Raw genomic sequence first — 20,457 nt, 5'->3', positions numbered from 1 at the left:
GGGCCTTGTATGTAAAGAATTGGAACTCCATATGTTACATGTATCATACATATGTATGATTTGAACAAATGGGGTGCATCACTCATCAATGGGAAAAGGTAATGCCCTCATCTCTTTTGGGGGGAAAATACATTTGAAATGTATATCTAAGAAATTCCATCAATCATTTTCTGTATCACTTGCCACAAATAAAAACAGTAACTGAATACAAGAACTAATCAGAATCACTAGTTTGAGATGTACATGGACTTTCCATGCATTTATATATATATATATATATATATATATATATATATATATATATATATATATATATATATATATATATATATATATATTAGTTATATTTATACACACACAAATCAAATTTCCCCATTGTGGAACGATTAATTGTGGAAAGATGAATTGATTTTTCTTCATTTAACACATCCACACTGTTCGCAGAGGGACAAACTACCCGGGCATGACATTCTCAGTGAGTGGCTTCCAAACCAAAATGAAACACATTCTAGGTGGTTCATGGTGAGATGGGCTGTTGACATGTTCCAGTGTACTTGAGAAGCCAATTCCTTTCCAGAGACCTCATCAGTTTAGGATGAAACCATTTCACCAGGGATAATAGTAAAGAGCTGTGTACTCAAGCTATAACCGGCCAAGGTTCAAGTCCCCTTTCTGACTGTCCTTTTATATTTACATGAAGTCGGTATAATTCCAATGTTGAGTGAATGCGCTTTTCGCGTTGAAGCCCAATCATCTGAAGGACTCCTTGTTAAACTCAAAGGTAGTCCCAGGAAACTGAGCCGAGTTACACAGTCTGTGAAGAGTCCTGGAGATGCCTTTGGGTCCACAACAAAACACACCAACTTGCTTACTGAAAAGTCACACACACACACAAACGCAATGACAAAGTGACTGTGTTAAGCGAGCTGAATGATCATTATTCATACTCACTGCGTGTTTGTTCTTCCAATTTCATCTAAAAGTAACTTCCACCTGGGTCGACCTACGATCAGCCGTGATGCAAGCGGACGGTACTTGTCTTCAGTTAGGCACTTGAAGAAAAGCAAAAGATAAAATGAAGACAACATGCAAACACGTGTGGGTTCCAAGGGAGATTGCTGGTCATTAAGGAGAGGAAGGGGGTTTTTTTGTTTGTTTTTTGTGCAACCTACATCATCGGTGTTTTTATTGACATCATGTTATTTTATATGTAAATTTCATCAGTAGTTATTCATGACAGCACTTCCAGTCAAGCAACTTACCTTGTCTTACACCAGCACAACTAAAAAGATATGTTACTCTTTCCTACCTCTTGCACTAAATATATGTTCAGACTTTATCTGCCCTTGTTGCTTCACTATAATTTCATCTATGTAATACTGTACTATCAGATATCTTGGCCAAAATCCGGTCAACAACATTCATGCCTGCCATAATGTGCAGCTTGCTAGCAGGTGGAGCAGCTGCATGAGACGACTGAGTGAGAGTGTGACTGAGTGAGAGTGATCTTGGGGGGGGGGCTCCACTGCCGCTTGTCGGGAAAATAAACTGCACAGTGGCAGTTTACAACAAAGTTGCTGGGCTGGTAAAGTTTCAAGATTAGTTGAGAGCAACAAAATTAAAAACTTCCAAATGCTCACTTACCTGCAGGTTGTCCACCTGACTGACATACAGCTTCAAGTTAAAATAGTCAGGTCTGTTCTCATGCCATAACTAGATGACAAAAAAAAAAAAAAAAAAGTACAATCAATTCCATTGATATGTCCATTACCAACCACGTGGTGGCAGCAATGCCACCACTGGTAATTCTAGCCAACACAAACTATTTCTGTGGGTGGCTCAGTGAAGCGGTGGTGAACACATCTGCCTCACATTTAAGGGATCTGAGTTCAAATCCAGCTTGCACCGGCCGTTCTGTGTGGAGTTTGCATGTTCTGCCTGAGCCTGCATGGGCTCTCTCCAGGCACTCCAACTTCCACCCACACTCCAAAAACATGCATTAAATTGTCCTTAGGTGTGATTGGGTGTGTGAATGGTTGTTCGTCTCTGTGTGCCCTGCAATTGGCTGGCAACCAGTTCAGAGACTCTCATTGGCAGCTGGGATAGTCACCAGCAGGCCTGTGACCCTAGGATAAGCCGCTACGGAAATTGCATCCATCCATCCATTTTCTTAGCCGCTTCTCCTCACTAGGGTCGCAGGCGTGCTGGAGGCTATCCCAGCTGTCTTCAGGCAGTTGGCAGGGAACACCCTGAATTGGTTGCGAGCCAAGCATATATTGGGCATTTTGGGAGGAAACCAGAGTACCAGGAAAAAAAATCTATCCGGGCATGGGGAGAACATGCAAACCTCACACAGGAAGGCCAGAGGTGGAATCAAAGCCGCTTCTAACCTGTCAGGCGGATTAGACAACCACTCTTCCACCGTGCCACCCTATATTATTATTATTATTATTACAACCCAATGTGCAAAAGGGCAGACTTAGAATCAATGCAAGAAAATCAGTATATCAGTGTATTAGTAAGCTACTTAAGCTACTTACTATTTATTTTATTCTTATTTTGAGCCTCAAATATGTCCCCTCCAAAACCTAGGGCACTTTCTTTGAAACAGTTCTTGACAGCTTTAGAATAAGTGGCTAATCTCTTACTAGTGGAAAGTGTGAGCAGTCTTCAAATCCTTTGAAATAATATGCTGTATAACTATTTTAATGTTAATTGTGGGCAAAAAATGCTGTTCATAACAAAGCGAGTGTGATCCAACCTTATGGTGTAGGGCACACAGCAACTCAGCGAACCAGTAAAAGGACTGGAGCTCCCTGCAGACCCACACAAAGTATAACCTCTTCAACCTGAACCCTGTCCAGCCGTCGCTGGTTCCACAATGAGGATGAGAGACAAGCAGAACCATTCAAATGACAGCTGAAACCAATTTTCGCCATTTACTTGATGTACAGTGGAGCGCACTCACAGTAGCGCATGCAGGATGCAGGCGAATGGCGTGACCCCGATTCCACCCGCCACACAAAGGCTGACGTCATAGTTGAACACTTCCTCTGAAGGACTTCCAAACGGACCGTCCACATAAAGCCTGAACATACACATTGAGTCAACATAAACGTACAGAACAAATCAACACACGCACAGGCACAATTAATTGGACTTCCTACTCTGGGTTATGTACACACGCTCAGATAAACATCCTGCATCTTAAAAATTTGATAACATCTTTTTTCTTCTATTAGCTGTAACATCTAGTATTCCTACAAAGGCTTATTTGTACAAAAACGATGTTGATAAAGACCAGTAAGCAGTAAGCGGGCATGAGTTCATTTTTTTTTCCTCAATCACCAGTGGCTTCTGTTTCAGAAGTGTTGAACCGTACCGTCGCAAGACTCTCATTCCCTCAAAGTTTGTAGAGTGCCTCTCACACACACTGAGCAGGAAGAGCACAGTGTCCGAGGGTCATTGGTCAGGTCAGGACCTTTCACCCAATGTGATTTAAAGCTTGCATGAGAATTTATCAGGACGCCCCCCCCCCCTCACGCACACACATACTGAATCTCTATCTATGTTTCTCTTCCTCACACACACATACTTGGGATATATCCTCTGATGCACCACAGGGAGGATGTTCAAGTCTCTTCTAATGTCAGGAAGTAACAGCTGTGTGAAGCGCTCTGAGGATGAAGGGAAAATAATTATTTTGGCCCCCAAATAAACGAAGAGATATTGATGGAACGTAGCACACAAAAACAATGCTGCAATACTTGATTGCAGAGGAATCACTGTTTCTTTCATTTCTTTACATTTCTGGTCAAATATATCTTTTTCTGTTGTACTTTTACATGTCATCGGGACCAATTCAACATCCAAAACAAACAAACTGTCTTCCTAGCTTATGTTCTCACAACAAGTGTGCATTTGGAAACAACACAAGTTTGCATATGTCACAGTCTCCCAAATGAAACAGCATTCTTGTTGCCCCTTTCGCGGTAAAGAAACATTTACTTCAAAGACCTGATAGGCTGAATGTTGACAAATAAATCCATAGACTAGACACAGATCGTATACAATTTTTATGGAAATGTTTAGGGATCGGGAAAAAAGTCAGCTAAGTCAGTTAAATCAGCTTTAAATAGAGGCAAATTAAAAATATCTGCCTCGACATTCGGCCGGAACCATGTTTGCGTCACGGTTTCCTACATGGACTTTTCTTGCAGACACACGCAGTGTTGCAACGGCGGTAAGGGAGAAAGATACTGATTTAGTAGTTGGCTGGGTTTTATTAATGACAATATTAGCGCTTGGAGCTTCCCAAAATAAGCTCCACCGCTACACCAATCCAAAGTGGCTTGGTTTAAGGTGTACTGAATTTTAACCAGTAGGGAGAGTCAACCATATAGGGTGCCCAGTCTGCTCATCAAATAGAAGATGAAGAAGTAGAAAAGGAAAAAGGAGATAAAGACAAAATGAAAGTTATTGACGTCATAGTAGCTAACAAGCAAGGCCACTCACAAGTTTACTCATGGAACATTGTTGAAACATTGTCTGTAACTAACATTAAGGACACTATGTGTACAGTAATGGATATACAGTACAGTGAACCCTCTCTACTTTGCGGTCCCACTATTGTGGATAATAATATGTCATAATATTTGCTAGTGACAGCCCTAGAAATATTGTAAATCCTTCTCAGAGAAAAGTGAAAAGACCTAAGCAAAAGAAGCCATCTTCTCAAACGTGCATGTATGTGTGTGGTGTGTGTGCGTCCGTATGTACTCACCAGTCCAGTCTCCCACAACCCGAAGATGGACGGCAAACGTTCCCTTGTTCTCTGTGGGACACTGCAAAGTTACATGCAGACAGTGAATCACAAAGAAAGGCAGACAGACACACACACACACACACACACACACACACACACACACACACACACAGTGCAGACTATTGAGATGATTCAGTTGCTGGGGAGAACTATAAATCACTCAAATAAATAACATGTGCAATAGCTTTCCATGGCAACATGTTTTTCCATTAATCCTGGTGAATTACACACAGACATGTACTGTACAGTCTTCCTGGTGGCAGATGCTACCCTCAGGGGTCCGTCTGCTCTATGTCAGAGTGATTCTCTTTACCTACGCCAGACCTGCTCAGTGTTTGTGTTCCCAGAAACCCATGAACTGATGTGTGCGGCTAAATATTAAAAAGTCTTGGCTGTCAATCAAGTGACTTCAAGTAGTGAGGGGGCAAAAAAGTGCATGTTTTCCAAAACGAGACACTACAATAACATACCTACGTGAGAACATGGGAATGCGCTTGTGTTTTAAAGGACGAGGAACGTGTCAGAAGGAGCTGTAGCTGTGTGTGCCCTTACCGCCGTTAATGTGAAAGGATGGTTCTCAAATGACGAGACGTTAGGGCAGTTGAGAACGATATACTGTGAGAGAATGCAAGGAGTCAAGAATGAGAAACAAAAAGAGGAAGTTGATTAACAGGGGAAGCATACGTTTGCGAATTGATATGTAGTCGAACACATATTTACCTGCCCCGGACGAGCTTTAAACTTCTTCTTGAGCATTCGTAACTCAATGACATCGCAGGGGTGCCTGATGACGGACACGATGGTAACCGGATCACTGCTCCGGATGTAGCGGTACAGGCGCTCCGCACAGTAGAGACACAGAGGACCCGACACCCACATCCATGTCTGTTTGCACATGTAGACACACACTCTAAAAAAATACAACTTTTTTTGGCAGTTTATTAAGTAAATGACTGAAAAGTCATGCCAAAAAATATTAATGAGCACAACAAAGCAAGCAAATGTCTTATTTTATAGTCAAACTGACTACCTTACTGTGAACTCTTGTTTTTTGTTTTGTTTTTCTGAAATGCAGAAGAGATCATTTTCACAAAAGCAAAATTAAAAAAATTGACCTGCCCAACCTAAAATGTTATCAACATTGTCCATCCTGAAATTCAACAGTGTTAATGACTGGACACCAATGTAGAGTGAATGTACTGTACCATTACACTGTCAGTGACTAGGATGTAGATACAATAAACTATTGATAATAAAAAACACACAGATACAAACACTTAATTAAAATGAATTATTATTTAAATAAATTAAAATAAGTCAGTTTAGCGCCTTCTGTGGCAGCTGTTAACTTTGCAACCAAACTTAGTAGAGCGTCACTGGCACAAAGACAGCCAAAGATGAGCGTATACTTATACTTTTAAAAATCGCTCAATGGCTCACTGGGAAAATGAACAATTTGTGGTCTATGCAAAGCCATGTTTAAACATTGTATTAGTTGTACATCTTTGCTATAACAGCTTAGAGCAAACACTGCGCAAGTGACCTCCACAGGGCCTTGCAAACGCTGCTGAAAAGGGGTGCTGAACTAATTGTATAGTGAGCAATTGATTTTTTTTTTTTTTCTGAGAAGACTATAGGTAAAAAATTGCCTGTAATGATCAGCTGTATTTTACAGGAAAATGTATTAAAGGAGCAAAGAAAGCTTTCAAAAACTCTTTGAAATAATAGATCTTTTGTTGGAAGGATGTTAATTCCAAGCCATTACTCAAAAAAATGTTACAAACTTCAAATAGTTGTTAAAAATATGAATAGTTGCGGTTGCTCTGGTTTATTCCCACGTTCCAGAAACCTTCATGGTATGTACGTATATTGGACCGTCTGAATTGTCCTCTGGTGTAGTTGTTTGTCTTTGTCTCGCCAATCGTATCCCACTTACTGCCCAAAGACCGAGGGTATAGGCACCAGCATGCACTTGACCCTCGAGAGGATAAGTAGTTAAGATGTATTTTAAGATGGACGTATTTGTTTATTTACATGTGTAGTATATAAACTTTTTACAGTGTATGTCAATAAATATCTTACATTTTAATTAGGAAAAAACATGCCAAAAGGGGAAAAAAAGCATACTATTTAATGTGATGTGTAGATACAGTTTTGTGTGACCTCATGAAAGACCGCATGGGAGGCGAATTTTTCACAAAACTGGCAGTTGAAATTAAAACTATATGAGCTTTAGTACATTCAACTCTAGGTTTCACGGCAATAACAATTCATGGTAAATTAGCCAGGGGTGTATGTAGCTATTCTATAAAACTTAGAAGAAACTGTCCAAAACAGCTGTTGTTTATATTCCAACAGTCCCAATGGAAACAAGGCTGGATGACATACGTTAAAACAATGCATGTTCGGTTACCTATTCTCTTTTGGCGTGTACCTGTTGCAGCCTAATTGCTCACAGCTCCTCAAAAGCCTGAGGCGGCTTTCAGGGGGATTTTACGGTGCTGCCTTGTAGCTTAACGACCATGTGCAAACACATAATCACACAGGAAGAGGTACATTCACAAGAACAAACCTTTATGTGGAAAAAAAGGAGGGCTGCTCCTCCCTAAGAGCACCACACCTCTAATAAACAGGACCCCACTACCTTCAACACTTGCTTAGCAAAAAACACTCACTGCAACACAATTCACATATAGAAGCAGCACAAACGCATGTGCGCACACACACACATACACACACACACACCTGTGGGCAGTGTGGCTGGAAGTGAGCCTCTGCCTTGCATCGCATCTCCTCTTCCTCGCGTTTCTCTAGCTCCTCCCCTTGTTGCGCTGTGCTGCTGCGGTTGTCTGGTAAGCACCCAGGGAGATGGGCCTCGACGTTGGTCTGATATTTTAGTGCGCCTCTTGATGGAAATAGATGATAAATTTGAGGTATACATCTCAACATCAAGACCAAGGCGTTGCACACAGGTAGGCTAGACTGGTTTTGCTTTTCTTCATAGACACAGATAGGAAGAAACGGGCAATTTGCGCTGTTGAGGATGTGCAAAAAGCCGACATGATCCATGGCCAATCAAAGCAGCTCGTCTCATTCCCTTTAAATTCGGCATGTGACATTTTTGTGCCGACTCAAGCCTTCAAATTACATTATTGTGAATATAAGTAGCAAATGCAGTTACCGAATGCTCTGCTCATCTATTAGTATTTGTCACCATTTTATACAAAATGGGCCAGCTTGCATGAGTTTGCAAAAACACCAACATTTTGTTGCCTGACCCTTCACCGATTTTCACCCACCTTATACCAGACTTGCATCAAGCATGATAATGGAGCACTTAAAAGTGTGAAAAAAATATGATATACTGTAGTTATGCAGGTCACATCGCCTGGAATCGACTTGAAATTACTCTTTGGCACAGTAGATTTACACATTTGCATAAAACAGGACTCATGTTACTTGATCAAGCACATATATTTAAAAGATTAGCTGCAGGTTGTTAGTTTAGTCTATGTACAATGAATTCAATAAATACCAAGTGCAGTACACTTTGTATTGATGTGGGGACACTTTTTATAGATGTGGGGCAGTTTTTCCAAGAGAACCCATTTCCTCTATTATGTTAATGTTTTCATGACAATTTTGGTCCAATAACTCAGAAGCAGATAAGACAGCAGCCTACGCATGTGCAAAAAGATGAGAATGGCATTATTTATCCATCCATCCATCCATCTTCTAGAGCCACTTATCCTCCTCACAAAGGTGCGGTGAAAATTCAGATCGTATGTCTTATATATTCTCGAAAAGTTATCGTTTTCTTTCGGGTGAAGAAATAGACACAGGTTTTGTTACAAGACAAAAGGTCTGAAACGGATACCTACCCAACCATGTGCACCATAAGAATGACGTAGAAGATAATGAAGAGGTTGTGCGTATACCAGAAGATTTCATAGTTGTATATTCTGAAATAATTAAAATGGCAACATATTAGTGTTTTATTTCCAAATCCTCAAGTCAATGAAATATAAGGGTTGTATATTTCGAGACAGCTGTTTTTGTGAGGGGGATCAAAAAGTTGAAAGGGACAAAGAAGAAAAAAGGAAAGACAACAAAAGAAGAAAGCGAGCTAAGTTTGTTCACGAGCAGACGCGCAGACTCCCAGCTCACAGCCTGAGTAAGCAAGACATCAGAGGTCAATACTAGAGAGGTCATTACACACAATGACCCCCATGGCCCATAAACTCCACACACAAAGAACATTTCCAACACTGGTCACTGCTTTGAATTCAACTTCTTTAGCACATTGACCCCCACTCTTTCATCTTCACTTCCTGTTGACATGTCACAGGCAGAATTCGTTTGATATAAAGGTATACACTGCTTCTAACTCACTCTGCGTCAACACTCTATGACAACATTTCTTTGTTTACTGGGATGAGTATTTCACATTTTGAAGCCGATTTACATACAACACTATTAAGTACAAAAACAATGCAGTGGATGGCTTATTATCTGGAGTTTTCAACAGGTGTGGAATCATCTCACTATTTGGTTCACTCATCAAAATGCTTATCTTGCTCCTTGGGTAGTCTGGAAATTCCTCTTAACCTCTCTTCATTTGCTGAAGGCAGAAAAGAGTACACACTCACACGCACATGCAGAGTGAGTGACCCGCTGTGACCTAAGTAATGACAGCGCCATGAGAGAAGCACTTAGTCCAGATTTGCTCTATAACAGAGCTCTGTTCTTTTTTGCATGCGGGCACAGCCTGAGTCATCAGCGACAGCTCAACAAAGACAGAGTGGAGACAGAACAGCAAGCACAGACACACTGATAAGGCATTTTAGCTGAATTTGGAAGTTAAGAGGGGATAAAATGGGACTTATGCTGTGATGATCACCAGAGGTGGGCATGTAATATTTTTTCGCTGGTCTGTCGTTAACAGTCCCGTCGGTATGTAGGCCCCCAACCGCCGTTGTCAGTCCCAAACTGTAATTGTCAGTTCATCCACCAATTATTAACAGCATTTCCTTCATCACTTCAGTTGTCAAAATCAGTTCCTCCCTAACAATTACAAAAAAAAACCTGCCAATTATAACTACCAAACCTCCATCATCTTAAAACAAAAGCCAAAGTTTCCAGTACTTCTGTCAATTACTCAATCATCCAATTATGGTAAACGAGCCTATGACAAAACACACTAAACCAACACCACAATATGTTCGCCTAGCATTGGACGGCAATAAGCAATCACGTCTACTAGAGAGCATTCTCATTATTGTATTTTAACAGCCTTCAACCTCTGGAGAAATTCTTTGAAAGGCCATTGACAGAAATGGTAATATTAAAAAAAAATTATATGTCAGCACATATTATCGGTTACATGCACTTGACTACAAGTAGAAACAAAGTTTTGTTGAGCTTATTTCACTTGATGATGCCTTTTGGAGAGGAATTTTAAAGCGTCTATCTCAGAATGCTTTGCTCACCCATGTGCAAGTGATTTATTCGTTCAAATCATATTTGAAAAGCAAAATAACACATAAACCTCTTAACACTTAATTCTAAACATTGATTTTTACTTTATGGCTGTACAATGATTGTGTTGCGCTTGTGAACAGTAAGCATTTCAGTTCATAAAATCTTGACTCTGCTGTTAATGCTTCCGTGTTCCCAGGTATATGGCAGTTTAAACATTTCTCTGAAATTGGGGAGATTTAACCGGGTGATAAACCATTATCAATGGTGACAGGTGATTAAAATGACGGACGAAATCTACTACTCCGTTGGGCTTAGTCCAACTTTTTTTTTTATCATGTATTGTCGATCGGAGGTCTGTCGGCAAAATTGATGTCCGTCGTTGACGAACCGACAAACAGTCTGTCAGAAATGATGGACTGGCCACCTCTGATGATCACTTACCGTACACAGTAGGAGGAGGAAGTGAACATCAGGAAAAGGATGACCACCAACAAAACACCGGTGATTCCTGGAACTGAAAGTCAATTGTACAGCAAATGAGAAACGAGAACCACAGTTAATACATCGACATGCATAAGACTCAGAGTTGTCTTACCTGTGGTTAGAATGATTAGCTTTGGATCCTAGGCAGACAGCAACAGTCGAAATACGAACAATTATCTCATTAATAAAATTGAGCCACATTTGACAACAGCTCTTTAACAAATTTGCTCTTTTACAATACAGTAAATTGGCTACAGTTTTGATGTTATAAAATATGGCATAGGCTGAGGTTGAGAATTACAGTGGATATAAACCGACTGCATATACTTGTTCAAATGCCAGTTTTTTTTTTGTTTGTTTGTTTTACAGGGACGTAAAAATAAACAACCAATCACCAAAAGAATCCCAAACCTACAGTGAAGCATGGCAGTGGAAGGGGCCACTCCCTTACAGGAATTATGAATGGTTCAAAATAGACTTGTCCTACAGAGCAATAAAAAAAAAATTAAAAATAAACCCCTACATCTGAAATTAGTTTAATCTGAGGCATTTTACTTTACTTCTTGCATGACTAGAACAAAAAAAGATTTAATAATAAGGAGAAGAGGAATTGGGTAGAATGAATTGAATAATAATTGAGTTGAAAAATAAATGATTTATTTTTGTCTAGTTGTCTGGTTTGAAATGACAAAAACCAGATTCGAACAGCTGCAACATCAATAGAAAAGAAAGTTGAGAGGAGCTGTCTTTCTTTCTAGTCTGTGAAGAAGCTCTCACTTTTTTATCATTATTTGTGAGTTTATGAACTTGTTTTCTCAAATTTAATTAGAGAGAAAACGCATGAATTTTACAGCTGCTAAAAATAACCTTATGATTTAAATAACTTATCACAAGCCAAGGCCTAGTGAAAGTACGGTAATTATGCTCTTTTAGAAATGTGGCCATTTGTGTAATGCACTCATTTTCTTGAAGCGCATAATATGCACATAGTGTACTAAAATGTGAGATTCTCACCTCTCCTTTGTAGCGAGCAAAATTAAGAGCTGGGAAGTCTTCGGAGTAGCTTCTACTGAAGTTGACAACGTTCACAAGGTGGGCAGAAACATGAACAACTAGAACAAGAAGATTTTGCAATAACATTTTAGAAAACTCACAAGCGTCAGCCAAAGCACAAACACATACACATGTTTGAAGGTCCAAATGATACGGCACATGCAAACACACACTTCTTTTGTCCATTCAGCAGAAAGTCAGCAAAGCATCTACAAACTCACCCGTACATAATAATCACAAACAGACACACACACTCCCTGACATCATAGGCTAGCCATGCAGCCATTTAACAGCTGATGGTATTAGAAGGCGTAATCATGAGACACAGGGGTCCTTTTTCTCAAACACACATCCTTTCCCACTCCCACAACCCCCACCCACCTCCTTCCCTCAGTGCAGTTCCTCACTCCCCTTTTTTGTTCTCATTGTCTTTTGTCTCACAACTTTGGAATTTCTCTATTAGAACAAGATCTTTGCCTTGAGGAAGTTTGTGTGACCGTGTATGTGTGCATGCGTAATTGATGAAGTGTTTAAAAAAGAGAAAAGGTGACAGGCTTTACAAATGATGTCATGCAGAATAGCAGATGTCTGTCCTTGCAGGTCCTTCTTTTTATCGATTGTTTAAAAAAATCATATCGTTGAAAACACCCTCTCAATTGGTAAAAATGTCAAGAAAAAAAATTCACGGGTTCAACTTAACTTTCTTCTTTGAGCTCACAATTCTATGGTGATCTGGTTAACTTCGATCCCTTACACACACCTATTTGTGATTACATTCCGTACAATACAAATATACTGAGCAATTAGTGTGTATTATTTGTTCACTTCCAAGATGTGTCAGAAGTTTCAGGACAAGGGGCACAAAATATAGATTTCACCCAAACTAACATGTTTCAAACAGGATTTTTTTCATTGCCAGCAAGAGACAACTTGAGGCTACACCACTGAGAAAAGGTGTTCACAACGCCATTAGCATCCAACAGATTCTGGTCAAGAAGGACACTGCTGTGCTGGAGCAACCTCCCTCACCTGACCTGGCTCTGTGTGATTTCCTCTCTACAGTATTTCCCAAGCTCAACAGTGTCATCATATGAACCCCTCTGTGTCAATTTTGACCCGATTTTGGGTCATTGATCTTGATACATCTAACAAAGAGCATTAAAAAACAGTAAGAGGCTAAAAATTACAATCGATTGTAATGCTTGCAAATGGGATTAATTTAATTGCAATGGTTACACTAGGGACCCGTACAACCCATTGACACAGAGGAGCTAAAGATGTAGACAACATCAGGATGGCCACGATGAATGAGCTACAGAGAATCTTGAAAGTAACTCAAAGGCATGACAGACAAGACTAGAAAACAAGACTTCAGGAGAAAACTTGTTGTAGGGAAATCATTAGTGGCACCAGTCTTGGAACTTTTCAACCCACCTTCACAGGACATTCTGTACATTAAGGTGGACCCTATGTTCCAACATTTTTTTTTTCCCTAGGACTTTGTTTGTAATGAAATTCCATACTTATTGTATGCATAATGTGGCAGAGAGAATGTGTCAATGAGAGGCCAAAGAACCAACAGAATGCTCTTCTACAAAGGTGCTAAAGTGTGTGAGCAATGAGACAGAACTGTGGCATAACATTCCCTGACTCAAACAGCTACTATATGAAAAGCCAGCAGGAGACACTCGTCATACCTTGGTCATGGAATGTCGGTGCTGGGAATGTGATCTCTATTCACACTGTATGTTGTACTGAGTTTGAATGGCAAAGCGTGTTTGTAGTTTTAGCAAGTAACCTCCATAACTTGACGTTAGATTGGCCTGTCTACTTTTATTATTTTACAGTAGCTGGTTTTAGCTTCTTAGTGCTGGGGGGTCTTACCAGTGGCCAGTATATGACACAAAATGTCAAAGATCATCTGGTGGCAAACCATCATGAACACTGACACAGACAGTGTTTAAGTAGAGTGTCACAGGAATTCGCCAGACGTTTCCTGGCCTGCCAGCTGCACGGATTCAACACATGAGTACAAATTGTGTGAGGGGGAACTATTACCACTCCGGCTATTGCCACGAATCCACGAGACCCACTAAGCACAGCTCTACTGGCCTCGAAAAATTCAGAAAACCATGTTCCGGCTGTTGAATGCACTAGCATGCAAGAGCGACTTAGTGTTGGCTGACTAAAAAGTCAAAGGTCGCTTCTTCTTCTTTAGCATGTTAATTTAGCGCATTTCTACCTGTGTATAGTCAAAATGTTCACGCCCTGACAGTTGGATTTGCTCTACACTTGCATTTAGTGCCTAGTTCTGCCAGTGGGAAAAACTGGCTGTCAAGCAATATATCAGCTTAAATTTCTGTCATGAGCAGTAAAAATCCAGCTTTTATGATCTCTAAGCGCTTTGAAAATACCGTTTGTCAAATTTCTCCCACAATTGTGGAAACTTTTGACAACTGTGAGCGCGGTAGCCTGATAGCCCTCGTCACAAAGGTCAGGAAAGTTCAAAGAGGCGTTGTCATTTTTTAAGGAAAGCTTTCTGTGAAATAATGAAAACACAACTGGAGCAGAGCAAACTATTCAATGGTGATCAACCAATAAGGCTCAGGGGAAGCCTAGTATTGTCATGGGAGAAGACTCATGAGAACACACACAAACACACACACACAAAGAAAACTGAGAACATACACCCAGCAGCTGGACGGATGTGCAGCTGGTACTGCAGGACTGCTGATCCTACATGGATCCAGTTATGCACTCACGCATACAGACATAGCGAATGAATTATAATAGTTTAGCTTTTGTGTATTTACCAGAGAAGATGCAAATGGCAAGCCCACACGCTACATGGAACGTTTTGCTCTTGTCCATTAGTCGTCGGGTCTTTCTGCTTGATACCTTGAGAGGGGGGCCCAAAAAAAAACAGCAGTTAGAGTAACTGAGGGGAAGTCAGAGACTGACTTACAGATGTCCTCCAACACAATACTGAAATGTTCTATAGCACACTAGAATGTGTATGAAATTATTCTGTAGCTATCCTGTGAGTCAACGTTGCTCACCAAGTCTGGATGGCACAAAGATTTTTAAATTTCAATGGAAACAAAACAGAAGTCATTTTATCCATCTCATCCAGTTGAGCTGGGTTTTAAATTGGGCAGTGAATTTAAATTAGACTGGCAAATTAGTGCAGTTGTTACAAATCGTTTGGATGACTAAAGTACATTTATTTTGGAATCAGTCCTTCCTCAGATTACTCCAGTTGGTCCAAAATGCTGCTGCTGATTTTGCAAATTTGCAAATTAATTATCATATTTTCCGAACTACAAGACACACTGGTATATAAACTGCAGGTCATAACATCAGATATTTCTGCAGAAAGATGCAAGTTTTTTTTTTTAATTTGTATTTTTTTTTAACTTTTTTAATTGTCTGCTGTACTGCTTACAGACTGAACATGACTGCATGTTTAGCAATAACATACTTATAGAAAACTAAATAACAGTTCAAAGTCAAAGCCAAAACCTCCATAGCGTCTTCTTCTTTCTCCCTTTGTTTAAATGGTTATTTTATTCAACATATAAACACATTGCACATAATTCATATATATCAAATTTAAGTTACAAACTTTTATATTAATTCAATTTATACATTTTTTACATTTTTATTAACATTAAAAAATAAACGTTTTGCCCATTGCCAATTAGTCACATCTTTTCAGTTTCATTTCATAGTTTTTCCTTAAATTGACACTTTGAACAGATACACACATTTGTTTTACCGGTGAGTTGTCTCCTGGTGGCTAGCAAAAAAAAAATAATCACAGATAAGCCACACTAAACTATAAGCCGCAGTTCTCAAATCATGAGAAAAAAGTTGTGGCTTATAGTCTGAAAAATAAGGTATTTTGCCACTAAAAGCCCTTTCTCTGCCTTTGTCGTTGCTGTTTTGTTAGTAATATATTCAGTTCACATTAAAAAAAAAAACCATCCAGACCCCACCGCACAGGCATGACATAAGACACTTCCTACCACATGTGTTCCTCGGATAAAGGTAAGCAGACTGCGACACATGGGCAACAGCACCAAACTGCAGTTTAGGTTCAGCGCAGAGGCAGAAGCTCTGCTGAAGCAAAGTCCAAGCTAGAAGAAAAAACACACACACACACACACACAGTAGTTTACATTTTAATTATGTTTTTAATGGCCATCAATCCGTGTTCTATTTGCTTATTCAAAGTCACGACTGAGTTGAAGCCAATCGCTTTGAAGTATGAGATGAGGGACGAATTTTCCAGTCGACCTAAAACATTTTACACATTTCTGAAATGATTAAATAAAACATAGCGCCTAAAGAGAACATACACAAGCACAGGGAGAACATGCAAGGTGTTGTTCACAAGGAAAGTCAAAGCCAAGATTCTAACCCAGAACCTTTCACAGACGCAAACATGCTTGTGGAAACTGCAGAAAAAAAATAATAATAAAACGCTAAACGTTTTGTAGATCAGCAATCTACTTGATACATTAAATACGTGTTTCTCAAGTAACTTCAAGAATATGGAGTACAATTTAAAAAAAAAAATCTTCATTCACTGCTAGATAACAATGCTATTGTGACCATAATGTTTATAACCTAGGAAAGTGCTGATTTTTATTTTAAGTTAAGGCTGGATTTGTGGAACCTGGAGTACCACAATGATTGTAAAGGATTGAGGATTCCACTTAACTCATCTCTTGCAAATAAATTAATGCATCCCCAAAATCAGCTGTTTTTTTTTTTTTTTTGGTCAACATAACTTTATGAAGTTTGCTACATTATGTGGTTGCTTTTGGTCGTCTTTATGTCCCCTCTTCAGTGATCCAATCCTGTGCTGAATCGTATTGACTTTATGCTCAGTGCGTTAAAAAAAAAAAAAAAGGCTAGAAAGTAGCTGATGATGTTTACTTTCAGCTAACCTCAAATGGTTCCGAAAGGTCATTCATAATCAGCCATGAGATTAAAAGGTCATTGATCCAGGGTGAACCTCACATTTTACCCGGGACATGAATTTACATATGAATTGACTAACAATGATGCTTCTTCGTCGTTATGGGGCATTAAACCAACAGCAGCCATCTTACATTAGCTCTTGCTAAACTTGCTCAATTCGAATACATTGATTTCTCAGTGGTGTTTTCATGTCTTCTACTGTCTCCACAGCAAAATGTCACAGAGTGTGATGTACAGATGTACATGCATCGGTTTGTCAGGGCCATTAACAACAAAATGAATGTAAAGCCTATTAGAAAAAAAATGTTGTTGTAAACTGTAAACCTTACCTTTTTGAGTCACAATTCACAATATTAAGATAATACTATACCAGTGCCTGAATATAAACAGTGAAGTTCATTATTTGAGAAACTCTACTCTACAACATAAAATGGCAGTAACATTGGTAAAGTAAGATGGCTGCCCTCAGGCTAAAAACACAAGGGGGTGAGTCCATTAATTTATAAGTCAGTACTCTGCGATAGGCTCCAGGTCCCTGTGAATAAACTGTTGAAAAAAATTGTTTATCACAAATCAGCGTCTGCGCCACATGGATTCCGTGAAGCCAAAACTCACCTGACAGGGGTGAAAACCTCAAATGGCACGTGAAGGATGTCAGCTGTGTAATGTGGCCCTACACAACCTGCAACTGATCGGTAATTAGAGCTGTTTGATGCCAAGCATCGTCTGTGCTCTGGCACCGCTTCGTAGTCATTCTCTGAGTGCTCTGCTGGTGCCGTCTCTTCTTATTAGAGCCGCCAGATGACAAAACAGTTCAAGTGCCTCATACAGGTACAGAGAAGTAACCAAAAAGCCTGTTTTTGCAACAAACAGCTTAGACTAAAAGTGAAGCTGTTTATACTACCATAGTCTCATACCTTTTTTCATTTTAGGAGCTTTTCCAAAATAAAAAAAACAGCTGATGGTAAAACCCCAATGGAGATTAAATCTCACACACACACATCATACATTTGAATTGGAAAGGTGCTTTTGGGGTTAAATTGCAACTTCTTCAGTAGGTATCCAGGCATTAAGTCTCTAATTTGTGTACACATGCGCACACATACACACACACACACATTTGTACAGCTATACTTGTGAGGACATACATTAACTCGTTGACGAGTATAGACTTTTATTGAATTTCATTCATAAGAAAAAACACTTTTTAACGGGGCTGGCAGTGAATGAGTAAATATCATTAAGGTACGATTTGCAAAAAAAAAAAAAAATTGTAGATCAAATTTTGATGAAAATGTGATGATAATTTAATGATAAAAAAATGATAAAAAAAAAAAAGTCCACTTTCCAACAATTGCATTGTTTAATGCGAAAAAAGATAACTTTTTGTATTATATGTTCCATGCAGCTTCACTATTTGAGCAACACTATTCTAATATATAAAATTAAAAAGAAGTATAAAAAAAAAATCCATTCATTTTGTGAATTTTGAGAGGAAAAATGCTATATTCAAATATACAGGAATTTCTTTTAAATTATGTTGTGATAAATTTGGTATCGGTACTTGGTACCCTGTCAGTGACTACTCAAGGTATATGTTATTGTATTAATGGACTTCATAATTCAATCATTCACTCTCAGCCTAAAAAAAAGGTCAAAATTCATCAATGGCACTGAAAGAGTTAATATAATGCATTTCCTTGCTCCGAATTTTAACCATTAGAAATGACTGCTTCCCTTACAGGTGTCAAACTCGAAGCACGGGGGCCATATCTGGTCCGCCACATCATTTTAAATGCTGATTTGACTTCAAGTTTCCGGCTAAAATACCAAACTTGCAAGTTCTCTTAAACTTTTAAACATTTTGGGGAGAAAAACAAGCATTTTTATTATTCTTATTTTTTCTTTTGAACAGCTTTTGCTGGCCTCAGATTTCAAAACTAAGTAAGAGTGTGACAACACATTTAAAATGTATTTGACTTCATTGTCATAGTTTCTGAGAAAAACTATGACTATAATGTGGCCCATGGTAAAAATAAGTGTGACAACCATGTCCTAACCCTAAGCCTTACCCTAACCTCAACCCTAAACAGATTCAAAGCTATAATCTAAATGCAAGTCTTGACCCTCTAAAAGAGATCCGAACAAGTGAGGATCGTCCTAACTGTCCTCACTTCTCCAAAATGTCCTCACTATGTCGGTAAAAACCCAAAACAGTTCTCACAAGTATAGCTGTACAGGAACACACACACACAGATTTAAGCCCTCTGTCAAGGCATTCAGTCAAAGCCAACAACATGCCCACACTTGCCCCTCTCTCCCCCGTGCTTCCCACCGGTCAGGAAAATCTCATATATGTCGCTTTCTGCCACAGTATCTTATTTTTCCACATTCAGGAAAATATTGCATGACTTTTAGTTTGATCTTAACTTCAAGTTTTACTTTTTACACTTATCCTGAAAATCCGCTGGAATGACCAGATCTGACAATGTCAGTGGTGATCTGGTGTGTGCATCAAAATCACACAGAGACACACAGTCAGGAACTTGTGACAACAATTACACCGGCGCTAACATGGTTCTACAAGCATCAAATTCCTACCTCGGTGTATATGCGTGTGTGTGTGTCCAAGCGTGTCACTCTTGACAGCTTCTTCGCTTCGCACACACACAGAAAGGCACACATGGCCTCTTTCAAGTTGCCAGCGTGACACAAAACCCTCTACCACAAATCATTCTCCGAAGATGTGAATGGGAACTAAACTTAGAAAAGTGTGTCAGGCCACAAGTGTGTGCTCACACTTCACAGTGAAGGCATCGCTGGTTGCAACAAGAAGCGCGCCGACGGAAAAACGTTCACGTGCTGATGAGAGAGTCAACTTTGGCTCGGCCTTGTCCTGTCAGGGGTCGCCACAGCTAGTAGATTCCAAACTTTTGGTCTGGCCATCCACAATTGCTCCTCGGCAAAAAAAAAATAATAATAATAATAATAATTGAACTCCAGTGTCCAACACAATCAGTGATTCCAATGTAGGCATCTATAAACTTTCACAAACGTCCACTTCTCCGCATGGATATATGACCCAAGATGACCGAGGTAGCTGAGGTCAAATGTGTGTGCTCACCCCAAGCATCTTGTAGAGGTAGTGATACTGCTGTCCGCTGGAGTACATCAGGAAGGTTTTGACGAAGAGCCAGGTGTTAGCCCCCAACCACATCATCTACACGTACACAAACATAATTCCATGCTTGAACTAGTCATTACACTGAAAAAGTTGAAAAAAGCTTCCCCTACCAGTACGAGGTGTTTTCCTCCCTCGTTGGCGAGCCAGCTCCGCGCTGACACAACCATGATGTCAGCGACCTTTTCGTCAAAGTGCCGGTAGGTGCGCGTGTGTGTGGCTGAGAGAGCGATCCAGCCAGGCAGCGAGCCAGCCAGCCTGCCCTTTCCCTCGATCTAAATTGAAGAGCATACATTTACTTAGAGTGTGCGTGTGTGAGGCGGGGGCGCGCAGAGAGAACGCCGACAATTATCTGTGCATCACTCATGTCAGCCACAAGAGAGCGCCATCGTCCCGCTCAAATCAATATCCTCCACGTATCAAGTTTGTACCCAAAAATGCATTA

General features: G+C 39.8%; 1 protein-coding gene across 1 annotated transcript; it reads right to left on the bottom strand.

Moving 5' to 3' along the window:
* Window positions 1–369: 369 nt before the first annotated feature.
* On the bottom strand, window positions 370–20,276 carry nox4 (NADPH oxidase 4). Its single transcript, XM_088427527.1, has 18 exons — window positions 20,126–20,276; window positions 19,956–20,051; window positions 15,871–15,981; window positions 14,656–14,740; window positions 11,804–11,901; window positions 10,902–10,929; window positions 10,748–10,820; window positions 8,707–8,787; window positions 7,571–7,730; window positions 5,546–5,710; window positions 5,378–5,440; window positions 4,784–4,844; window positions 3,596–3,677; window positions 2,969–3,088; window positions 2,762–2,870; window positions 1,645–1,713; window positions 952–1,052; window positions 370–871 (listed from the first exon to the last, which is right to left on the bottom strand). Exons 1-18 carry the CDS (start codon window positions 20,180–20,182, stop codon window positions 751–753), a joined length of 1,680 nt encoding a protein of 559 aa, XP_088283653.1. The 5' UTR covers window positions 20,183–20,276; the 3' UTR covers window positions 370–750.
* Between the last annotated feature and the right edge of the window lie 181 nt (window positions 20,277–20,457).

Source organism: Hippichthys cyanospilos, chromosome 11 (assembly GCF_059441005.1).
Source record: "Hippichthys cyanospilos isolate Australia breed blue-spotted pipefish chromosome 11, RoL_Hcya_1.0, whole genome shotgun sequence".
NCBI lineage: Eukaryota > Metazoa > Chordata > Actinopteri > Syngnathiformes > Syngnathidae > Hippichthys > Hippichthys cyanospilos.
Note: the sequence above shows the minus strand (reverse complement) of the source record. Positions and strands in the feature narration are given on the sequence as shown.

Bases quoted from the DNA above. Each gene is read 5' to 3' on its own strand.
- nox4 (XM_088427527.1), bottom strand. From the start codon at position 20,182: ATGGTTGTGTCAGCGCGGAGCTGGCTCGCCAACGAGGGAGGAAAACAC. The intron at 3,089-3,595 runs GTATGTGTGTGT...GTGTATGTTCAG, and splicing joins CATCAGAGGATATATCCCAA to GCTTTATGTGGACGGTCCGT. The intron at 1,714-2,761 runs GTTGGATCACAC...TTTGTCATCTAG, and splicing joins TGTGTGCCCTACACCATAAG to TTATGGCATGAGAACAGACC.